A 17,323-nucleotide genomic window follows, 5' to 3' on the forward strand; every position below is an offset into this window, starting at 1 on the left:
CGCCACAGACTCGGCAGGGAGAGTGTTTCCTGGTGTTTGGAAACCTCTCTTCTTAAAATTCCCTTCCCGGGACGGGCTTCCCTTCCCGGGACGGAGCTCCCTCCCCACCTCCTTTGTCTCCTTTTTCGTCTTTTATATTTTTTCCTACCTGTTTTTGAAGACAATGGTCTGCTTTTCTCGTTGCCTGATGTCCTCTGCCAGCCTACAGAAGTTGTTTTGTGGAGTTTGCTCAGTGTTGAAATGTTCTTTTGAGGAATTTGTGAGGGAGAAAGTGGTCTTCACGTCCTATTCCTCCGCCATCTTAGGACCGCCCCCCCTCCGTGTATTCTTGCCACCTCTTCTTAATATCTTCTGCTTCTGTTAGGTCCATACCATTTCTGCCCTTTGTCAAGCCCATCTATGTACTAAATTGAAAATAAGATTGTTAAATGGATAAATACAAAGTCAGGCTTATCCTCAACTTTCCAGGTATGAAGTACCAGAAACCCTCCTTTTAGTAGCAGTTACATTAAAGATAGCAAGGTTGTTTGATATGTTTTATTTCACAGATATAAAACAATTCTGAACATTTACAACTTGTACAAAGACTGGTAGCTTTTATATTTTAAAAAGTGCTATACTAAGAGAACAGGAAAGAAATGAAGACCATAATAACATTTCAAATTACAGGTTCAGGGAATGGGAAAATGAAGAAAGTATTTTAATCAACTACAAAATCTCAACACTATAATTTTGATTGAAGGAAAACGAATAATACTGGATCTAAAAACAGTGTGAAATCACACTTTGGTCTGTAAACACGTTTAGTCATGTTCCTTCACTCAGAAGTGCAGGCAAAAGGAAAAGTATGGGCAGGGGATGAGATGGTTAGACAGCATCACCGACTCAGTGGACATGACGCTGAGCAAACTCCAGGAGATAATAAGGACAGGGAAGCCTGGAGTGCTGCAGTCCATGGGGTGGCAAAGAGTTGGACATGACTTAGCCACTGAACAACGACAACAATGTACACATAAAAATTATATAAGGTGTTACTAAAGTGAACCATTCAAAGGCATAATAAAAAAGAGGTAGGGAACAAAAATGAAAGGATTTATTTTGGGAGCTCTTCAATAATGATTCGAGACACCGAATTCCACCCTGTAGAGGCATCTCCTTTTGGGTAATCTGAGCAAGTACCAACCCAGATAGCAATGTCCACTAGTCCAGCACCAATGCCTTCACAGAGTCCTTCCACTGCAAAACAAAAATGACAGTTACAAACCTCTTTGGAATAAAAAGGCAAAAACTTTCAGCTCAATTTTATCATTTTAGCATACTAGCGGTTAAAGCAAGTTAATGTACAGTAAATTTAAAATGCTAATATTTAATAAGGGTCTCATAAAGATAAGTTCTCATTTTCTTAGCTCTGCTACGGCTAAGTCACTTCAGTCGTGTCCAACTCTGTACGACCCCACAGATGGCAGCCTACCAAGCTCCTCCATCCCTGGGATTCTCCAGGCAAGAACACTGCGGTGGGTTGCCATTTCCTTCTCCAATGCATGAAAGTGAAAAGTGAAAGTGAAGTTGCTCAGTTGTGTCCAACCTTCAGCGACCCCACGGACTGCAGCCTACCAGGCTCCTCCGTCCATGGGATTTTCCAGGCAAGAGTACTGGAGTAGGGTGCCATTGCCTTCTCTGTCCTAGCTCATAAGTATTAAAAAAAAAAAATTATATATATATATATATATATATATATATATGGCTTTCCTGAGAGCTCAGTGGTGAAGAATCTGCCTGCCAATGCAGGAGACACAGGTTCAATCCCCTGTCTGGGAAGATCCCGTGTGTCACAGAACACCTAAGCTCATAAGCCACAACTAGTGAGCCCATGTGCTGCAGCTGAGGCCCATGTCCCAAGAGCCTGTGTTCTGGAACAAGAGAAGCCTCCACAATGAGAAGCCCGTGCACCGTTACTAGAGAAAAGCCCACACAGCAACAAAGGCCCAGCATAGCCAAAATCCTAAGTAAATTTAAAAAAGACATATCCATATCCATTCTATGGCATAAGCTCACAGGAAATTTTCTTTGAGGTTTCAGCCATAAAGGTAGAATTTGTTTACTTACAGAGATGACCTAAAACAAAAAGAGCAATTTATTCATGACTAAATAAAGGAAGCCCACATTTACCTTTTTTCTTTTGGCCGCACCATGTGGCTTGCGGGGTCTTAGTTCTCTGACCAGGGACTGAGCCCTGGCCACCAGGAGTGAAGGTACCAAGTCTGTGCCAGTGCACCAAGGGAACTTCCCTGGTGGTCCAATGGTTAAAATCCATCTTGCAATGCAGGGGATGTGGATTTGATTCTTCACTAAGGAACCAAGATCCCACATGCCCCAGGGTAAGTAAACTGCCACACAGCAACTACTGAAGCCCGCGTGCTCTGGAGCCCATGCCGTGACTAGAGAGTCTGTGCCCCTCAACAAAAGATCTCACATGACGCAAAGGAAGACCCTGTGTGCCACAACTAAGACTCAATTCAGCCAAAAAAAAAGACATATATATATGTGTATATATATATATATATATATATATATAAAAAATTAAATAAAGTTGTATTTTCTTTAAAAAAAATGTTGATGCGATATGTAAGCTTTTTTTTTTTTAAGAAAGACCTTTCCATCTGAAGAAAAGAGCACTGGAAGATGAAAACACAATTCTGATTATAAGCAGAATCAGTAATTTATGTAACCATTTGGGACAAGTTGTTACACCTGAAGCCTCCATATTTTAATTTTCTATCAGCAGACCAAACTGAAAACACCTTATGAAAGATCAAATTTTAAGTAATTAAACTAATGTCTCATTTTAAGAGTTAAAAAAATGAAGAGAGCCCTTTCCTATATATACTTGATGATACTAAGTAGAAGAAAGGACTTCCATAATGGCAAAAGAAATCCTAGCATAATCATTATACTCGTCCTTCAACCTGAAATCCCGTTTTACATAGAAATTCCTCCACAGTGAAAAAACAAGCTAACTAAATCCTGTTTTTCCTGTGTGTTTTGTTTTTTGCTTTATAAACATGTGCCTTTTCATAGGTCCTCCAGACTTTCACATACTAATATATATATAACCTGCATTCCATCTTATCAAGCCTCTTCTCCAACAGTAAAAAAATATTCCCCCTACTGTTCATTTTAATAGGCAAAAGTTATACTCTGATGTCTGTGTCAGGGGGAAAAGGAACCACAGGTTGGCAGATTCTTTAAGAAAACAGGTACTAACACGTAAGTAGGGTGGGGATGGTCGCATGTGACTGGATCGTCTTCCTATCTGGTTGAGGTTGGTATGTTCAAGCTGAGCCCAGGGATGTAGGCCTGAAACAATCTGCTTCTACCAGCTGTGACATCAGTGAATTGAAGGCAAGTCCCACTGAATCCAGGTACCTGTCTCTGGTTCAAGACCCTGTCCAAGTTGGAAGAACTAAGCTGTGCGTGCCCGTAATACCCATGGCCTAGAAACGTGTTCACTTCCTTCCACACATCAGACAAGGTTGGGTCTGGCATCATCCCCACACAGGGAGAGTCAAAGGGTCACTTCATGGTCTTTAACAAATAAAATGTTTTTTGAACGAATGAACATTTTTTGCTATAATAAGGTAGTAATAGCTTATTAAGCACCTAAAAGATGTTGAATTAAAGGTTCTCAACCTGTTTTCCTCCTAGATCCAGGTAAGATGATATTCTAAACTCCGATAGGCATATTTAAGGCTTAATGTCATCCTCTGATGTGCAAAATATAAGTGTATTCCTTTTCTTTCTCTCAAGAGAGTATCGGTGTACAAGGAAAGTGAATTCACTATTGAGGCAACCTTTAATTCATCTTGAGACAAAATTTGTTATGAATAACAAATTACTTCTGACATTTTACCCAGCTGATCATACCAAATGAGTTTTTCTACAATGTGGTTGGTAAATGATATGTTAAATAATTTATGAAGTGTGTGTATGTATAGGTGACAGTTCCTAGGCCTGAGGGCTTACATTATAGCAAGATATTAACATAAAAACTTTAAAGATAATATAATAGAAAGCAAGTTGCTTATATAAACTATTTTATTTTTATGGATTTCATTTTTTATTAACTTTTATTGGAGCATAGTTGCTTTACAACATATCTTTTGAACTTTATAATTTAATCTTTAAAATTTAAGTATAGTTAAATTACAATGCTGTGCCAGTCTCTGCAGTACAGCAAAGTGACTCAGTTTTACACATTCTTTTTTTCATATTCTTTTCCATTATGGTTTATCATAAGATATTGAATATAGTTTCCTGTGCTATGCAGGAGGACCTTGTTGTTTATCCATCCTATATGTAATAGTCTACATCTGCTAATCCCACACTCCCAGTCCTTTCCTCCCCCTTGGCAACCAAAAGTCAGTTCTCTATGTTGGTGAGTCTGTTTCTGTTCTGTAGAGAGATGCATTGGTGCCATGTTTGAGAGTTCACATATTAGAGATATCTTATGGTATTTGTCTTTTTCTGACTTAGTTCACTTAGTCTGATAATGTCTAGATGCATTGACTACTATTTAAACACATACCACTTTCTAATCAAATTTTAGATTTTATACCAAAATTTTTAAAAATTTTTAAAAATACCAAAATTTTAGTGACTGCTTCTCAGATGGAAAGCATGTCTCCCTTTATAACACAGAACTTAGTGAAGAGGCTTTTCATTCTGATCAAACCTTGTCTTGGGAGATGAGAGCATGGCTTGGTTTCCGTTCACCAGGACACTGATTCTCCTATTCAGGGTGCTTTCTTTCCCTGGGCCTTCTCTATGTGCAAAGAGAAGAGGTTAAAATATCTTCTTTATGTCTTGAGGATATTGTGTGGATTTGAAGAAGAAAATGGAAGGAATGCCCTTGATTCCTTAGCAATAAATGTGCTATATTAATTTTGGGGATCATCTGGCTTGGGTCCCTAAGAATGCTGAAATATTTCTTTTGATTGCAGTGAGGGTATCTCTTCTCTTCCCTCTCCATTCTAAAGTATAAGATTAGAGAGAAATTTTTTCAAGAAATCTGGGAAATGAAGCTAGTGATATATATACCTTGTGATTCCCCTAGTATGTGCTGTTAAGGTAGGTCACTCCCACACCTCACCTGCCACCCCCCCCCCCCCCCCCCACCCCCCACACAACAACTCAAGAAAGCAAAAGAGCTGGCAGCCAAATAACTGATAGTGGTGTATCTGGGTGATGACATTAATATTAGGTTGATGCAAAAGTAGTTGCGGTTTTGCATTGTTGAACTTTGCCATTAGATATTGGAATACGTTCTTGAATGTGATTACGTTGGACATCATTTTAATGTGCATTTCTCACTTTATGTTTTTTTGCTAATGACATTCAGTTCAGTTCAGTCGCTTAATTGTGTCTGACTCTTTGTGACCCCATGGACTGCAGCACGCCGGGCTTTCCTGTCCATCACCAGCTCCTGGAGCCTACTCAAATTCATGTCCATTGAGTTGGTGATGCCATCCAACCATCTCAACCTTTGTCATCCCCTTCTCCTCCTGCCTTCAATCTATCCCAGCATCAGGGTCTTTTCCAATGAGTCACTTCGCATCAGGTGGCCAAAGTACTGGAGTTTCAGCTTCAGCATCAGTCCTCGTAAAGAATATTCAGGACTGACTTCCTTTAGGATGGACTGGTTGGATCTCCTTGCTGTCCAAGGGACTCTCAAGAGATTTCCCCAACACCACAGTTCAAAAGCATCAATTCTTCAGCACTCAGCTTTCTTTATAGTCCAACTCTCATATCCATACATGACTACTGGAAAAACCATAGCTTTGACTAGATGGACTTTTGTTGGCAAAGGAATGTCTCTGCTTTTTAATATGCTGTCTTAGTTGGTCATAGTTTTTCTCAAAGGAGCAGGCATCTTTTAATTTCATGGTTGCAGTCACCATCTGCAGTGATTTTGGAGCCCAGAATAAAGCCTCTCACTGTTTCTCTTGTTTCTTCATCTATTTGCTATGAGGTGATGGGACTGGATGCCATGATCTTAATTTTCTGAATGTTGAGTAATCACTTATTACTTGTAGTGTATTTTATACGTATTTTAGATTATGGAAATGATGTTAGACAAAAATCAAGTTTGAGTGATTCTCTTATTCAAGTTCAAAATGGGTCATAATGCAGCGGCGACAACTTGCAATATCAACAATGCATTTGGCCCAGGAACTGCTAATGATCTTACAGTGCAGTGGTGGTTTAACAAGTTTTGCAAAGGAGATGACAGCCTTGAAGATGAGGAGCGTAGAGGCCAGCCATTGGAAGTTGGCCATGACCAGCTTTGATGATCCTCTTACAGCTTCCCAAGAAGTTACCGAACTTAACTCAATATCAACTGCTCTACGGTCATTGGGTATTTGAAGCAAATTGGAAGGGTGAAAAGGGTTGATACGCAGGTGCCTCATGAGCTAACCAAAAATTTTTTAAATTGTCACTTTTGAAGTGTCATCTTCTCTTATTCTGTGCAACAACAACGAACCATTGTGGGACGAAAAGTGAATTGTATATGACAACTGGCAATGGCCAGCTCAGTGGTTGGACTGAGAAAAAGCTCCAAAACACTTCACAAAGCCAGACTTGCACTACAGAAAAGGTCACGGTCACTGTTAGGTAGTTTGCTGCTGGTCTGACCCACTACAGTTTTCTGAATCCTGGAGAAACCATTACATGCGAGAAGTATGCTTGATGAAAGTGAAAGCATTAGTCGCTCAGTCATGCCTGACTCTTTGTGACCCCATGGACTGTGGCCCATCTGGCCCCTCTGTCCATGGGATTCTCCAGGCAAGAATACTGGAGTGGGTTGCCATGCCCTTTTCCAGGGAATCTTCCCAACCCAGGGATCAAACCTGAGTCTCCTGCATGGCAGACAGATTCTTTACCATTTGAGCCACCTGGGAAGCCCAAGAATTGATGAGATGCACTGAAAACTACAATCCCTGCAGCTGGCACTGGTCAACAGTATGGGCACAATTCTCCACGACAATGCCTGATTGCACATTGCACAGCCGCCACTTCAAAAGTTGAATGAATTGGGCTGCAAAGTTTTGCCTCATCTGCCATATTTACCTGACCTCTTGTCAATCTACTACCGCTTCTTCAAGCATCTAGAATTTTTGCAGAGTAAACACTTCCAAGACCAGCAAAAGGCAAAAAATGCTTTCCAAGAGTTCATCAAATCTCAAAGCACAGATTTTTACACTAAAGGAATAAACAAACCTGTTTCTCATTGGCAAAATTGTGTTGATCATAATGGTCCCTATTTTGATTAATAAAGATGTGTTTGAGCCTAGTTATAATGATTTAAAATTCACGATCCAAAACTGCCATTACGTTTGCACCAACCTAACAGGTAGTTTTTCCCCCTTCTACTTTTTCCTGGCTTCTAAACTCTATCAATGAACCTTAAAATACAATGAAACAAATCAACCCTCCCCCCCAAAAAAACATAAAAACCCCAACAGTTTTACATTTTTCTTGTTTATCTGTTTGTTTTTTTTGGTTGTGCTGAGAGGCATATGGGATCTTCCTGACCAAGGATGGAACCTGGGCCCTCTGCAGAGGAAGCATGGCATTTTAACCGCTGGACCACCAGCGAAGTACAAGGTTTTTTTGTTTTGTTTTAACAGCCTAAGTAACCACTGGTTTAATTGAATGTCCCTTCTCTCGTATCAGTCGAAGCAAGCAGAGAATACAGAAACAATACAGAAAAGTTCTCTCTTACAAATGCAGTGGACTGTACCTACTATTTTAAAGAACAAGGCAGAGAAGTCAGCCTCTTTATCAATCTATGCTAGTGATTCTCAACCTTGGAGGACATTAGGATAACCAGCAGAGACTTGGGAAGTTCCGCCACCTAGGATGCAACCAGACCTATTAAGTAAGACTCCATAGAAGAGTGGTACCCAGGCATGGCGATTTTTCAAAGTTCCCCAGCTGAACACAAGGTAGAGACAAGGTTGAAAACCACTGCTCTACGACAATACTGGCTATTTCGCCATTTCATCTAACTCAGTGATTTTCAACCTGTGATCTTTTTAGAAAAAATACAGCGGCTGGGTTCTAACCATGAGATGCTGATGCAGTTGATCAGAGATGGGATTTAGGCATCCACGTATTTTTTAAAAAGAGCTATGGGAAATTCTGAAGTGCAACCAGGGTGGAGAACTATACACAGAAAACCTGGGATGACCTACCATCATAGTGGACTCAAAACTAATCTTTGCTCTCTAAAGACCTGAGGCACATTGTGCAAAGCCACTATTCTACATACCAGAAGAAGTGCGATGAATATTAATTGTTGAATTCAATTCAGGGCTTCCTTGGTCCAAATAAATTATGGCTTCAATAGGAAGAGGTCCTGAACACTCAGCTCCATTGAACGTGAAATACCAACGCTGACAGCATGCACTTCTGCATTTTAACCGAAGTGAGCCGCTGAACAAAACTCGTAGGGCACTGTTCGAACGCATCTTTGTGAATGTACATTCCTATCACAGACACAGAAATAGAGTTTAATTAGCACTTTCATTTTTAATTTAAAAGATGCTTTCAAACTGTACCGTGAATTTTATTCAACTATTCTTTTCCCCAAAGTACATTTAAAAAGCTTAGCTTTTACAGAGGGAAACCAGTTCTTTGCAAGATGGTAAGAGACACTGATATTAGAAACGCTAAGAAAATTGAATTATGGCTTTCTTAAAATTATTCACTCCATTGAGGGTATCTCTCAGTTTAACAAAAACAGCCAGTTTTCAGAATTTTAGACTAAACCAATCTATATATTTACTTTCCTTTTTCTTCCAAAATTATTTCCTATGCTTTGGGTGCTACAGATTGCAGCAGTAAACAAAATGAAATCCCTGCCATCATGGAACTTCCACTCTAGACTGCTGCTGCTGCTGCTGCTGCTGCTGCTGCTGCTGAGTCGCTTCAGTCGTGTCCGACTCTGTGCGACCCCACAGATGGCAGCTCACCAGGCTCCCCCGTCCCTGGGATTCTCCAGGCAAGAACACTGGAGTGGGTTGCCATTGCCTTCTCCAATGCACAAAAGTGAAAAGTCAAAGTGAAGTCGCTCAGTCGTCTCCGACTCTTAGCGACCATTCTAGACTAGCACTGCCCAAATATATTACTCTGACCTGTTTCTTTTCAAGCACCAGAAAACAGTATCAGGAGTAAAGTGCAGGCAGGGTTTTCAGTCTTTAACTCTATGACACAATGATAAGACCCAGGGTTTTTTCCTCTAACTGGTCTTTGCAAAATTTGCCTGCTGACTCATGGTGCTACTATCTTTTACTTACAAAAGGCTCCCAAACTCATTCTGACAACCAAAAGGAAACTGGAAACCTATTAATAATTCAGAGTTCATAGGGAAAGTTTTTAATTTTGATGAACTATAAAAAAGCAAACAATCTATAATGTCAAGTGTTTAAAGAAGTAGATAACACTTTAACAAAATGCTTTCTAAGAAATCATATATGAAAGTATAACTGGTCATAGTCCCCAAACTATGAAAACCAAATGGATATTCTATCACACAGAAATCCAATCGAGACCATTTCAAACATTTTTATAAGTAACAGAGCAGACATTAAAGAGCTGAGATGAGGAGCAAGGATAATATACAGGTTGCTACTTAGAACCTGAGAGTTTTTGGAAAAAAAAAACAAACTTCTGTTTGCCTGGTGGTTCAGTTCAGTTCAGTTGCTCAGTCGTGTCCGACTCTTTGCAATCCCATGAATCACAGCACGCCAGGCCGCCTGGTGGTAGTAGTGGTTAATATCAAGGAATAATATATTGTGGATATGGAACCATGTATAGAGTTGATCAACAAAAGAAGAAAGAGGCTTGAAATGGCACCAGGTTCAACCCTACACCATCCAAGGGACTTGCCAGTTATTTGGAAGCAAACACTAAACAAAGTAATTTTTCTCCCTAAATATTGCTGAATAATTTTAAATGATCACCGTAGTACATCTCTGGCCCATTCTACTCCCATTAAGCCAAAGAATTTTAAGCTGCGTCTGCTACCCAGAATAAGGACAAGATAATTCCAATAATGCAGGAATTTCTTGGAGATTTTTTTCCACCTTTACGTCTGGAACCACAGCAGAATTTCTTGAATTAATTTAAATTCACTTTAGGACAAGATTGGAAAGTTACTTACTGTCCAACACAGTTTCCATTAAAAAAAAAAAAAGAGTAAGTTATTTTAAGTGTTCTTAGGATTGAAATAATTCAGTGACGTATTTGTCTCAGAAATACTTTTATACAATTCTGAAGTTATCAATTTTTTCATTAATTCTAAGTTGAAAGTGACATGGTACCCATTTCTTAATATTTTTTGTCTTTTAGGAAAAATAAAATAAAATCTCACCTAAAATGATCACTCAACTATGAAAACCTTTAAGTTTTATTTCAACTTTAAAATAATTCAGACTAGACTTACAGCAATTTTTCCAAGATCTATGCCATAATTCAGGGAACTCCATGAACACTGCTTGTAGTTAGGCGTCCAGGACTCCTCGAAGACTTCCCTCAGGCATTCCCCCTTCTCTCCTTTGAATCCATCTCGACCTGGGATCCCAGGGGTACCAGGGATGCCATTGGCCCCGGGGCTCCCGTCTCGCCCAGGCACCCCCGCGGGCCCTTGTAAGCACATGCCATTGTACTGTAGCAGAAAAAAAAAGGGAAAAATCTCTCACCACCTAAGATTCAAAGACTCAGTCTGATTAGAACTGCTTTTATTTTGAGCCCTAGGGGTCAAGAATCCCTTCAACGGGAACCAGTTGCCAGTGTTCCAGATAAGTCAATATGTATAGGGTCTTAGTTCCCTGGCCAGGGATCAAACCTGCACCTGTAGCATTGGAAGCTCACAGTCTTAACCATAGGACCACCAGGGAAGTCCAATATACATAAAGAACTGATTTTTAAAGTTATTCCTAAAATAATGGAATTTCTTTCCTATTCTTTTTTTTTTTTTTTGCACAGACTTTACACACACACACACACACACACACACTCACCAAACAAAAAAGAAGAGAAAATGTGTTCATTTGTCTACTTTTTCCTACTGCTCATTGTCATTGTTGTTTTAGTCGCTAAGTCGTGGCCAACTGTTTTGTGACCCCATGGACTGTACCCCACTGCTGCTGCTGCTGCTGCTAAGTCATTTCAGTCGTGTCTGACTCTGTGTGACCCCATAGGCGATGGGATTTCCCAGGCAAGAATACTGGATCAGGTTACCATTTCCTTCTCAAACTGCTCATTAAAAGTATACATAATTTTTAAATGGCTGTATTCCAAAGTGAACATAATTTGATATAACACTTATTCTTCTAACACTATATATTGTAAAGGGACTTAGATTTCAGAACTACAGTTTTATGCAAACACTGCACTAGTTTGGGATTGCTATTTCTATTTGTTCTATCATAATGAAAATCTTTATCTACATAGCTTTATTCTTTTTTTGGAATTATTTCCCTAAGATACATTCTTAGAGATATAATTATAAAATAATATCTTATTTCTGGAGAAGGCAATGGCACCCCACTCCAGTACTCTTGCCTGGAAAATCCCATGGATGGAGAAGCCTAGTAGGCTGCAGTCCATGGGGTTGCGAAGAGTTGGACACAACTGAGCAACTTCACTTTCACTTTCATGCATTGGAGAAGGAAATGGCAAGCCATTCCAGTGTTCTTGCCTGGAGAATCCCGGGGATGGCAGAGCCTGGTAGGCTCCCGTCTATGGGGTCGCACAGAGTCGGACACGACTGAAGCGACTTAGCAGCAGCAGCAGCAATACTTATTTCACACTGGCAATGTCTCTAAGCTGGATAAGCAAGCCTTCTTCTCTTCTTATTCTTCTCTTCTTATTTTCATGTGGAGGAAGTGTCACTAGGGGAACACTTCTGGCCTCTAAATCCACCTAGCCCACCCGGCCAAGGAGTAGGAGTAAGTGACTTCATTGCAAGTGTCCGTTAGTCTTTAAGAGGGGAACAGTCATCTATCAAAAATCTCTTCCAGTAACTTGATTTATTTATGAGTGGTTGTGCTGGGTCTTCATTGCTATGCAAGCTTTTCTCTAGTTGCAGAGAGTGGGGTCTACTCTCCAGTTTCGGCGCCCAGGTTTCTCATCGCGGCGGCTTCTCTTGTTGCAGAGCGCCGGCTCTAGGCGCACAGGCTTCAGCATGTGCGGCTCCTAGGCTCAGTAGTTGCAGTTTCCAGGCTCTGGAGCACAGACTCAACAAGTTGTGCACAGGCTTAGTTGCTCCGAGGCATGTGGGATCTTCTCTGATCAGGGATCGAACCTGTGTCTCCTGCATTGGCAGGCAGATTTTTTACCACTGAGCCACCAGGGAAGCCACTATCAAACTCTTAAGTGCTATGATTCTCTCTCTTTCTCTTGGGGGGTGGTGCAATACTATGATGTAGAGGTTGAGCGATGGAGTCTAGAGTCCTATTTTCTGGATTTTCATCTTGGCTCCACCACTTGCAAGCTATGTGAGATAGGACAAGTCATTCAACACTTTAACGCCTGTTTCCTCATCTAAAATGCAGGGGAAAATAATAAAGATTCTTACCTTGTAGGAGATTTAAGTGAGATGATACATAAAATGTGCTAGAGCAGTGCCTGGCACACAGTAAATATTATATTTTGCAGCCATGATTTTTCTTACTATTCCCCCAAGACTGTGTGAGGCAGTTGCCCAGGGCACCAGACCTGGGGAAGAGAGCATTAGCAAACTTGCCAGCTAACACACATTAGCCATAGCAAAACAGTTGCATCAGTGGTAAAACTGGACCTCCATCTGCCTAATTCCCATGCCTATCCCCGAATTGGTCCATTTATTAGACCCTTCAAGCCCCAAACCCAATTTATTTAAAATTTTACTTTAACAATCCCTATTTATATAAATGATCTGATACTATCATTCTGTATAAATCTATTGTCCAGTGAGAACAACAACAAAAAAATCAAGATTCCTTACATAGTAAAATAACTTCAAATCTTATTTTTGAATTTTAGCATCCAGGATTCTATATGGTCATATTATAAAATTCAGGCACTTCCCCATGGCCCAGTGGGTAAGACTCCGAGCTTCCAACGCAGGGGGCCCGGGTTTGATTCCTGGTCAGAGAACTAGATCCCATATGCTGAAACAAAAGATCTCGTATGCCAAAACAAAGATGGATGATCCCGTATATGGCAACTAAGACCCAGTAGAGCCAAATAAATAAACATGTTTTTAAAAAGTCAGTAATGATACTACCTGGAAAATGTCCTTATTATCTAATGTTTTCCGATCAATCTCCTCACATCACCAATTTGAATTTTACTTTTCCTAAATGATTTTTGTAACTTCAACCACTGATATTTTCCTAACTTTAAGCAAAAAAAAAAAAAGGGGGGGACACTTCTATGTATTTGCTGCCAGAGAAATAAGAAATGTATTTTAAAAAATTGTAAAAGTACCTGAAGACATGCCAAAGTACAAAACATATAGTTTGGTTTATTTTATGCTTAATTTTCATTTTTTTCATAGATATACTTTAATCTTATTTTGTAGATTAATTTAGTAGATATACTTTAATTTTCATTTAGTAGATATGTTACTTTCAGTAGCAGATATATGCAATATTCAGACACAGATTTCAAGTGGGAAGGGAGAAATAATAACATTTCTGGTATTTAAAAAAATTTTTTTTCACTATTATGTCCCTGAGAGCAAGATGTTACACAAAGTTTTATTTTTCTATATATAAATTCTCATCGGGGGACAAAATTGGATACCTGGAGGTTTCCTGGCAATGTCTGAAGACATTTTTGGTTGTCACGTCTTGGGAAGGAGGGATTGCTATTGGCGCTTGGTAGATGGTAGTGAAAGTCACTCGGTTGAGTCTGACTCTTTTCGACCCCATGAATTATACAGTCCATGGAAGGCTAGAATACTGGAGTGAGTGGCCTTTCCCTTCTCCAGCCGATCTTCCAACCCAGGGATCGAACCTAGGTCTCCTGCAATGCAGGAGAATTCTTTACCAGCTGAGCCACCAGGGAAGCCCGAGAATACTGGAGTGGGTAGCCTATCCCTTCTCCGGGAGATCTTCCTGACCCAGGAATCGAACCGGGTTCTCCTGCATTGCAGGCGGATTCTTTCCCAACTGAGCTTTCAGGGAAGCCCAAGATGGTAGGGATGTTGCTAAGCATGCCAGATGCACAGCACTGTCCCCACAACAAAGAATCACCTGGCTCCAAATGTCAACTGTGCTATGGTTGAGAATTTTTATTTGTCTTTTTCATCTAAAAAACTGCATTGAGAGACCGCATGATTTTACTGAATTCGGTTCCACAGGTATTAATCTGCCTTCTTTCAATTTGAAATGCTAACCCAGCACATTATCGGTACCAGGCAGTGCTTCCACTAAGGTCTGCGGAATGAACGCCTGTTTCTCTCACTGGCCACCAGGGGGCAGAGCTTGCTGGACGCTTGAAAGGAAGGCTTTGAAAGACCCTGTACAAAGAAGCTGCTTCATAGAATCTGTTGAAACCTTAATGACTGCGAGGATTCTTTTCCCCCAGCAAAACCAAATCCAGTCTACAGGATGCACCTGAGCCTGGCTGCACAATAAACTTTTCCAAGTCGGGCTAGAGTTGTGGGAAACCTCAGGTTCTGTAAATCCTTGGAGGGAAAGGAAAAAAATTGCTAGCTTTATAGGGAAAAAGGGTATTTTGTGTATCATAACTACAGACTCGTAAAATGCAGACTGCACATGAACCACATTCATTTGGTACAGTTTAAAACAATTTAGACACTCAAAATAGAACTATAGCCCTGAACACATAGTCTGCTTTGTGGAGGAAAATTACATAGTACATCACCAAAAAGTGCAGTGTGGAACGGCAGGAATTTTTTTCCTAAGCTTTTGAATCTGGCATAGAACTAGCTGCCAGGGAGCTTGGTTTATTAGCTCAGTTTACAATGGCAGCTTAAAAAATTCAAAACAGTTTGTTTTTATTTAAAAAAAATTTTTAAATGCCCCTTTTATGTCCTGCAGTGATTGTATAACCCATATTTGCTCAATGACTGAAGTTTATTCTATGCCAAGGAATGTGATAGTTTTGAAAGGATCCGTCTTGCTACAAGGGCAGAAAGCCACTCTGCCCTCCAGTGGGTTTGCTGACTTTTAGAAGGAAAGAGCCTTAAGCAAACAGACCTGCCCATAGATCAGCCCCTCAGAAATCACTTGGGTGACCTCCTTGGCAGTCCAGCGGTTAAGATTCCCCACTTCCAATGCAGGGTACATGAGTTCATCCTTGGTCAGGGAACTAGGATACTGCATGCCATGCGGGCCACCAAAGAAAGAAACAACTTGGGCTCTTTACTGCTCTCCTGGAAACTGTCTGATCCTTCCGTTCAGTTGTCATGCTCCTACTTGGTGGCACAGGCTGAAGACCCAGCTTGTCTGGAAGGACTGACTGCCCATCTGCCTAAATACAACAATGAAATGGGTCCTTGGAGGGCTAGTGCTGGGCCCCTTCATTTTCTCTTCTGATCATAAACCCTCTGAGCTATTCCTGGCCCAGCTGTGACAAAGTAAACTGCAGCACATACTCCCTAGGAAGATGACCCAACATGACTCACTATCATCAAGTTACAAAGAGTTGGACCGATACTGGGCGAGGGCTGTTATTCTATCCCGCTGGCAGACGTGGCCACCAGCCCCAACAAAGGACACGTTGCAAGTCCCTGGCCCAGGCCCACCCAGGGGATTAGCGAATCCAGGGTCTCGCTGACAGCTCCTTGGCCTACGTTCTAACCTCCCAAGCTCCTTATTCTACTCTCATTGCAGCCCAAACCCTCTCCGTCCCTGGGGGCGGGGGACGAGGCGGGGGCGGCTCAGAGGTCACAAATTATTGGGCGACTCCTTGTACTCCCGGCGTCCCACCCAACCCACGGCGCATCTGTGGTCCACGATGGCCCTCTCAGATCAGTCTCCCTTGAGAGTTCCAGGACTCCACCATCCGCAGAGCCCAGGTCCTTTCTTAGCCGCAGACTCAGACAAAGCGGAACCCCCAGGGGCAAGCAAGACCCCCACCCCCTTCCCTGGCCCTGCTCCGCGGCTCTGTCCCCTCCACCCGACTCACCAGGTCCACCACCTCCCTCTGCCGGAGCAGAGCCTTTTGCTTCCCTTTGGGGGTCTCGGAGGCGCTCGACGGCGCCCGCAGCTGCAGCAGGAGGAGCAGCAGGAGGCAGAGGAGCCGCCGCGGGGAGGCGGCGGGGCCCTGGGGGCGCATGGCGCACGGCGGCCCAGGGACGCACGGAGCTGGAGAGGAGAGACCCGGGAGCCCGGACGACGCGATCACAGTCTGGCCCCGCCGCGCTCCGAGGCCACCGCCGCCGGTTGCATGAATGCGCCTTTCACTCGCACGCTTCCCTCTCTCCCCCCTCTCCCTCCCGCCCCTCCGGACACCAGAGTTTCCATCCAGTAATAGGTCGGAGCCCCCACCCCGATCCCGAAGTGGGGCGGGCCGACAGCCGAGCCCGCCCCGTCCTGCGGCTGCCCCGCCCTCCGGGACCCTCGCGGGGCTGTGCAGACCGCGTGGGTCAGTCGCCGCCGGAGCCAGGGGAGGTGGGGGTCGGGGGCGGTGTTGCCGAGGTCGGCGAACCACACAGGTGGAGGCTTTGAGGACAGCGTGGAGATGGCACGGCTTAACTGAACATTGTAGAGACATTGGGTCCAGGAACACCTGGATCAAACTCTGGCACCGTGGACAAGTTCTTTTTTAGGAGATGACATTTTGGGGCGGGGGTGGGGGGATAAGGGAGATGCGAAGGAATCATAGGTATCATCGGATTCAAAGCATTTATCCTACCACCTCTGAATACATCATCCCAGGGACCCATGACTCAAAAATTAAGAACCCCTGCTTCATAATGATTGGAGAAGGACATGGCAACCCACTCCAGTGTTCTTGCCTGGAGAATCCCAGGGAAGGGGGAGGCTGGTGGGCTGCCATCTGTGGGGTCACACAGAGTCAGACACGACTGAAGTGACTTAGCAGCAGCAGCAGCAGCAGCTTCATAATGAGCAGTAAAACTTGCAAAACTCCAGGAACCAAATAGTCTTTCACACACGCTCTCTGTCCTCTTGGCAATCCCGTGGAAATGGAAAGACCCTGATGCTGGGAAAGATTGAAGGCAGGAGAAGAGGGTGACAGAGGATGAGATGGTTGGATGGCATCACTGATTCAACGGACATGA

At 42.4% G+C, this 17,323-nt stretch overlaps 1 protein-coding gene across 1 annotated transcript; it reads right to left on the reverse strand.

Annotated features, from left to right (window-relative positions):
• Positions 1–523: 523 nt before the first annotated feature.
• Positions 524–16,475, reverse strand: CTHRC1 (collagen triple helix repeat containing 1). Its single transcript, XM_004011798.6, has 4 exons — positions 16,207–16,475; positions 10,508–10,729; positions 8,333–8,549; positions 524–1,236 (listed from the first exon to the last, which is right to left on the reverse strand). The coding sequence occupies exons 1-4, from the start codon at positions 16,354–16,356 to the stop codon at positions 1,094–1,096; spliced, it is 732 nt and encodes a 243-aa protein (XP_004011847.2). The 5' UTR covers positions 16,357–16,475; the 3' UTR covers positions 524–1,093.
• Between the last annotated feature and the right edge of the window lie 848 nt (positions 16,476–17,323).

The sequence above is a fragment of the Ovis aries genome, chromosome 9, assembly GCF_016772045.2.
Source record: "Ovis aries strain OAR_USU_Benz2616 breed Rambouillet chromosome 9, ARS-UI_Ramb_v3.0, whole genome shotgun sequence".
Taxonomy (NCBI): domain Eukaryota; kingdom Metazoa; phylum Chordata; class Mammalia; order Artiodactyla; family Bovidae; genus Ovis; species Ovis aries.

Excerpts from the sequence above, each read along its gene's own strand:
- CTHRC1 (XM_004011798.6), bottom strand. The coding sequence starts at position 16,356 with ATGCGCCCCCAGGGCCCCGCCGCCTCCCCGCGGCGGCTCCTCTGCCTC. Across the intron at positions 10,730-16,206 it reads AGAGGGAGGTGGTGGACCTG|TACAATGGCATGTGCTTACA; the intron begins GTGAGTCGGGTG and ends TTTCTGCTACAG. Across the intron at positions 1,237-8,332 it reads TATTCATCGCACTTCTTCTG|TGGAAGGACTCTGTGAAGGC; the intron begins GTATGTAGAATA and ends TTTGTTTTGCAG.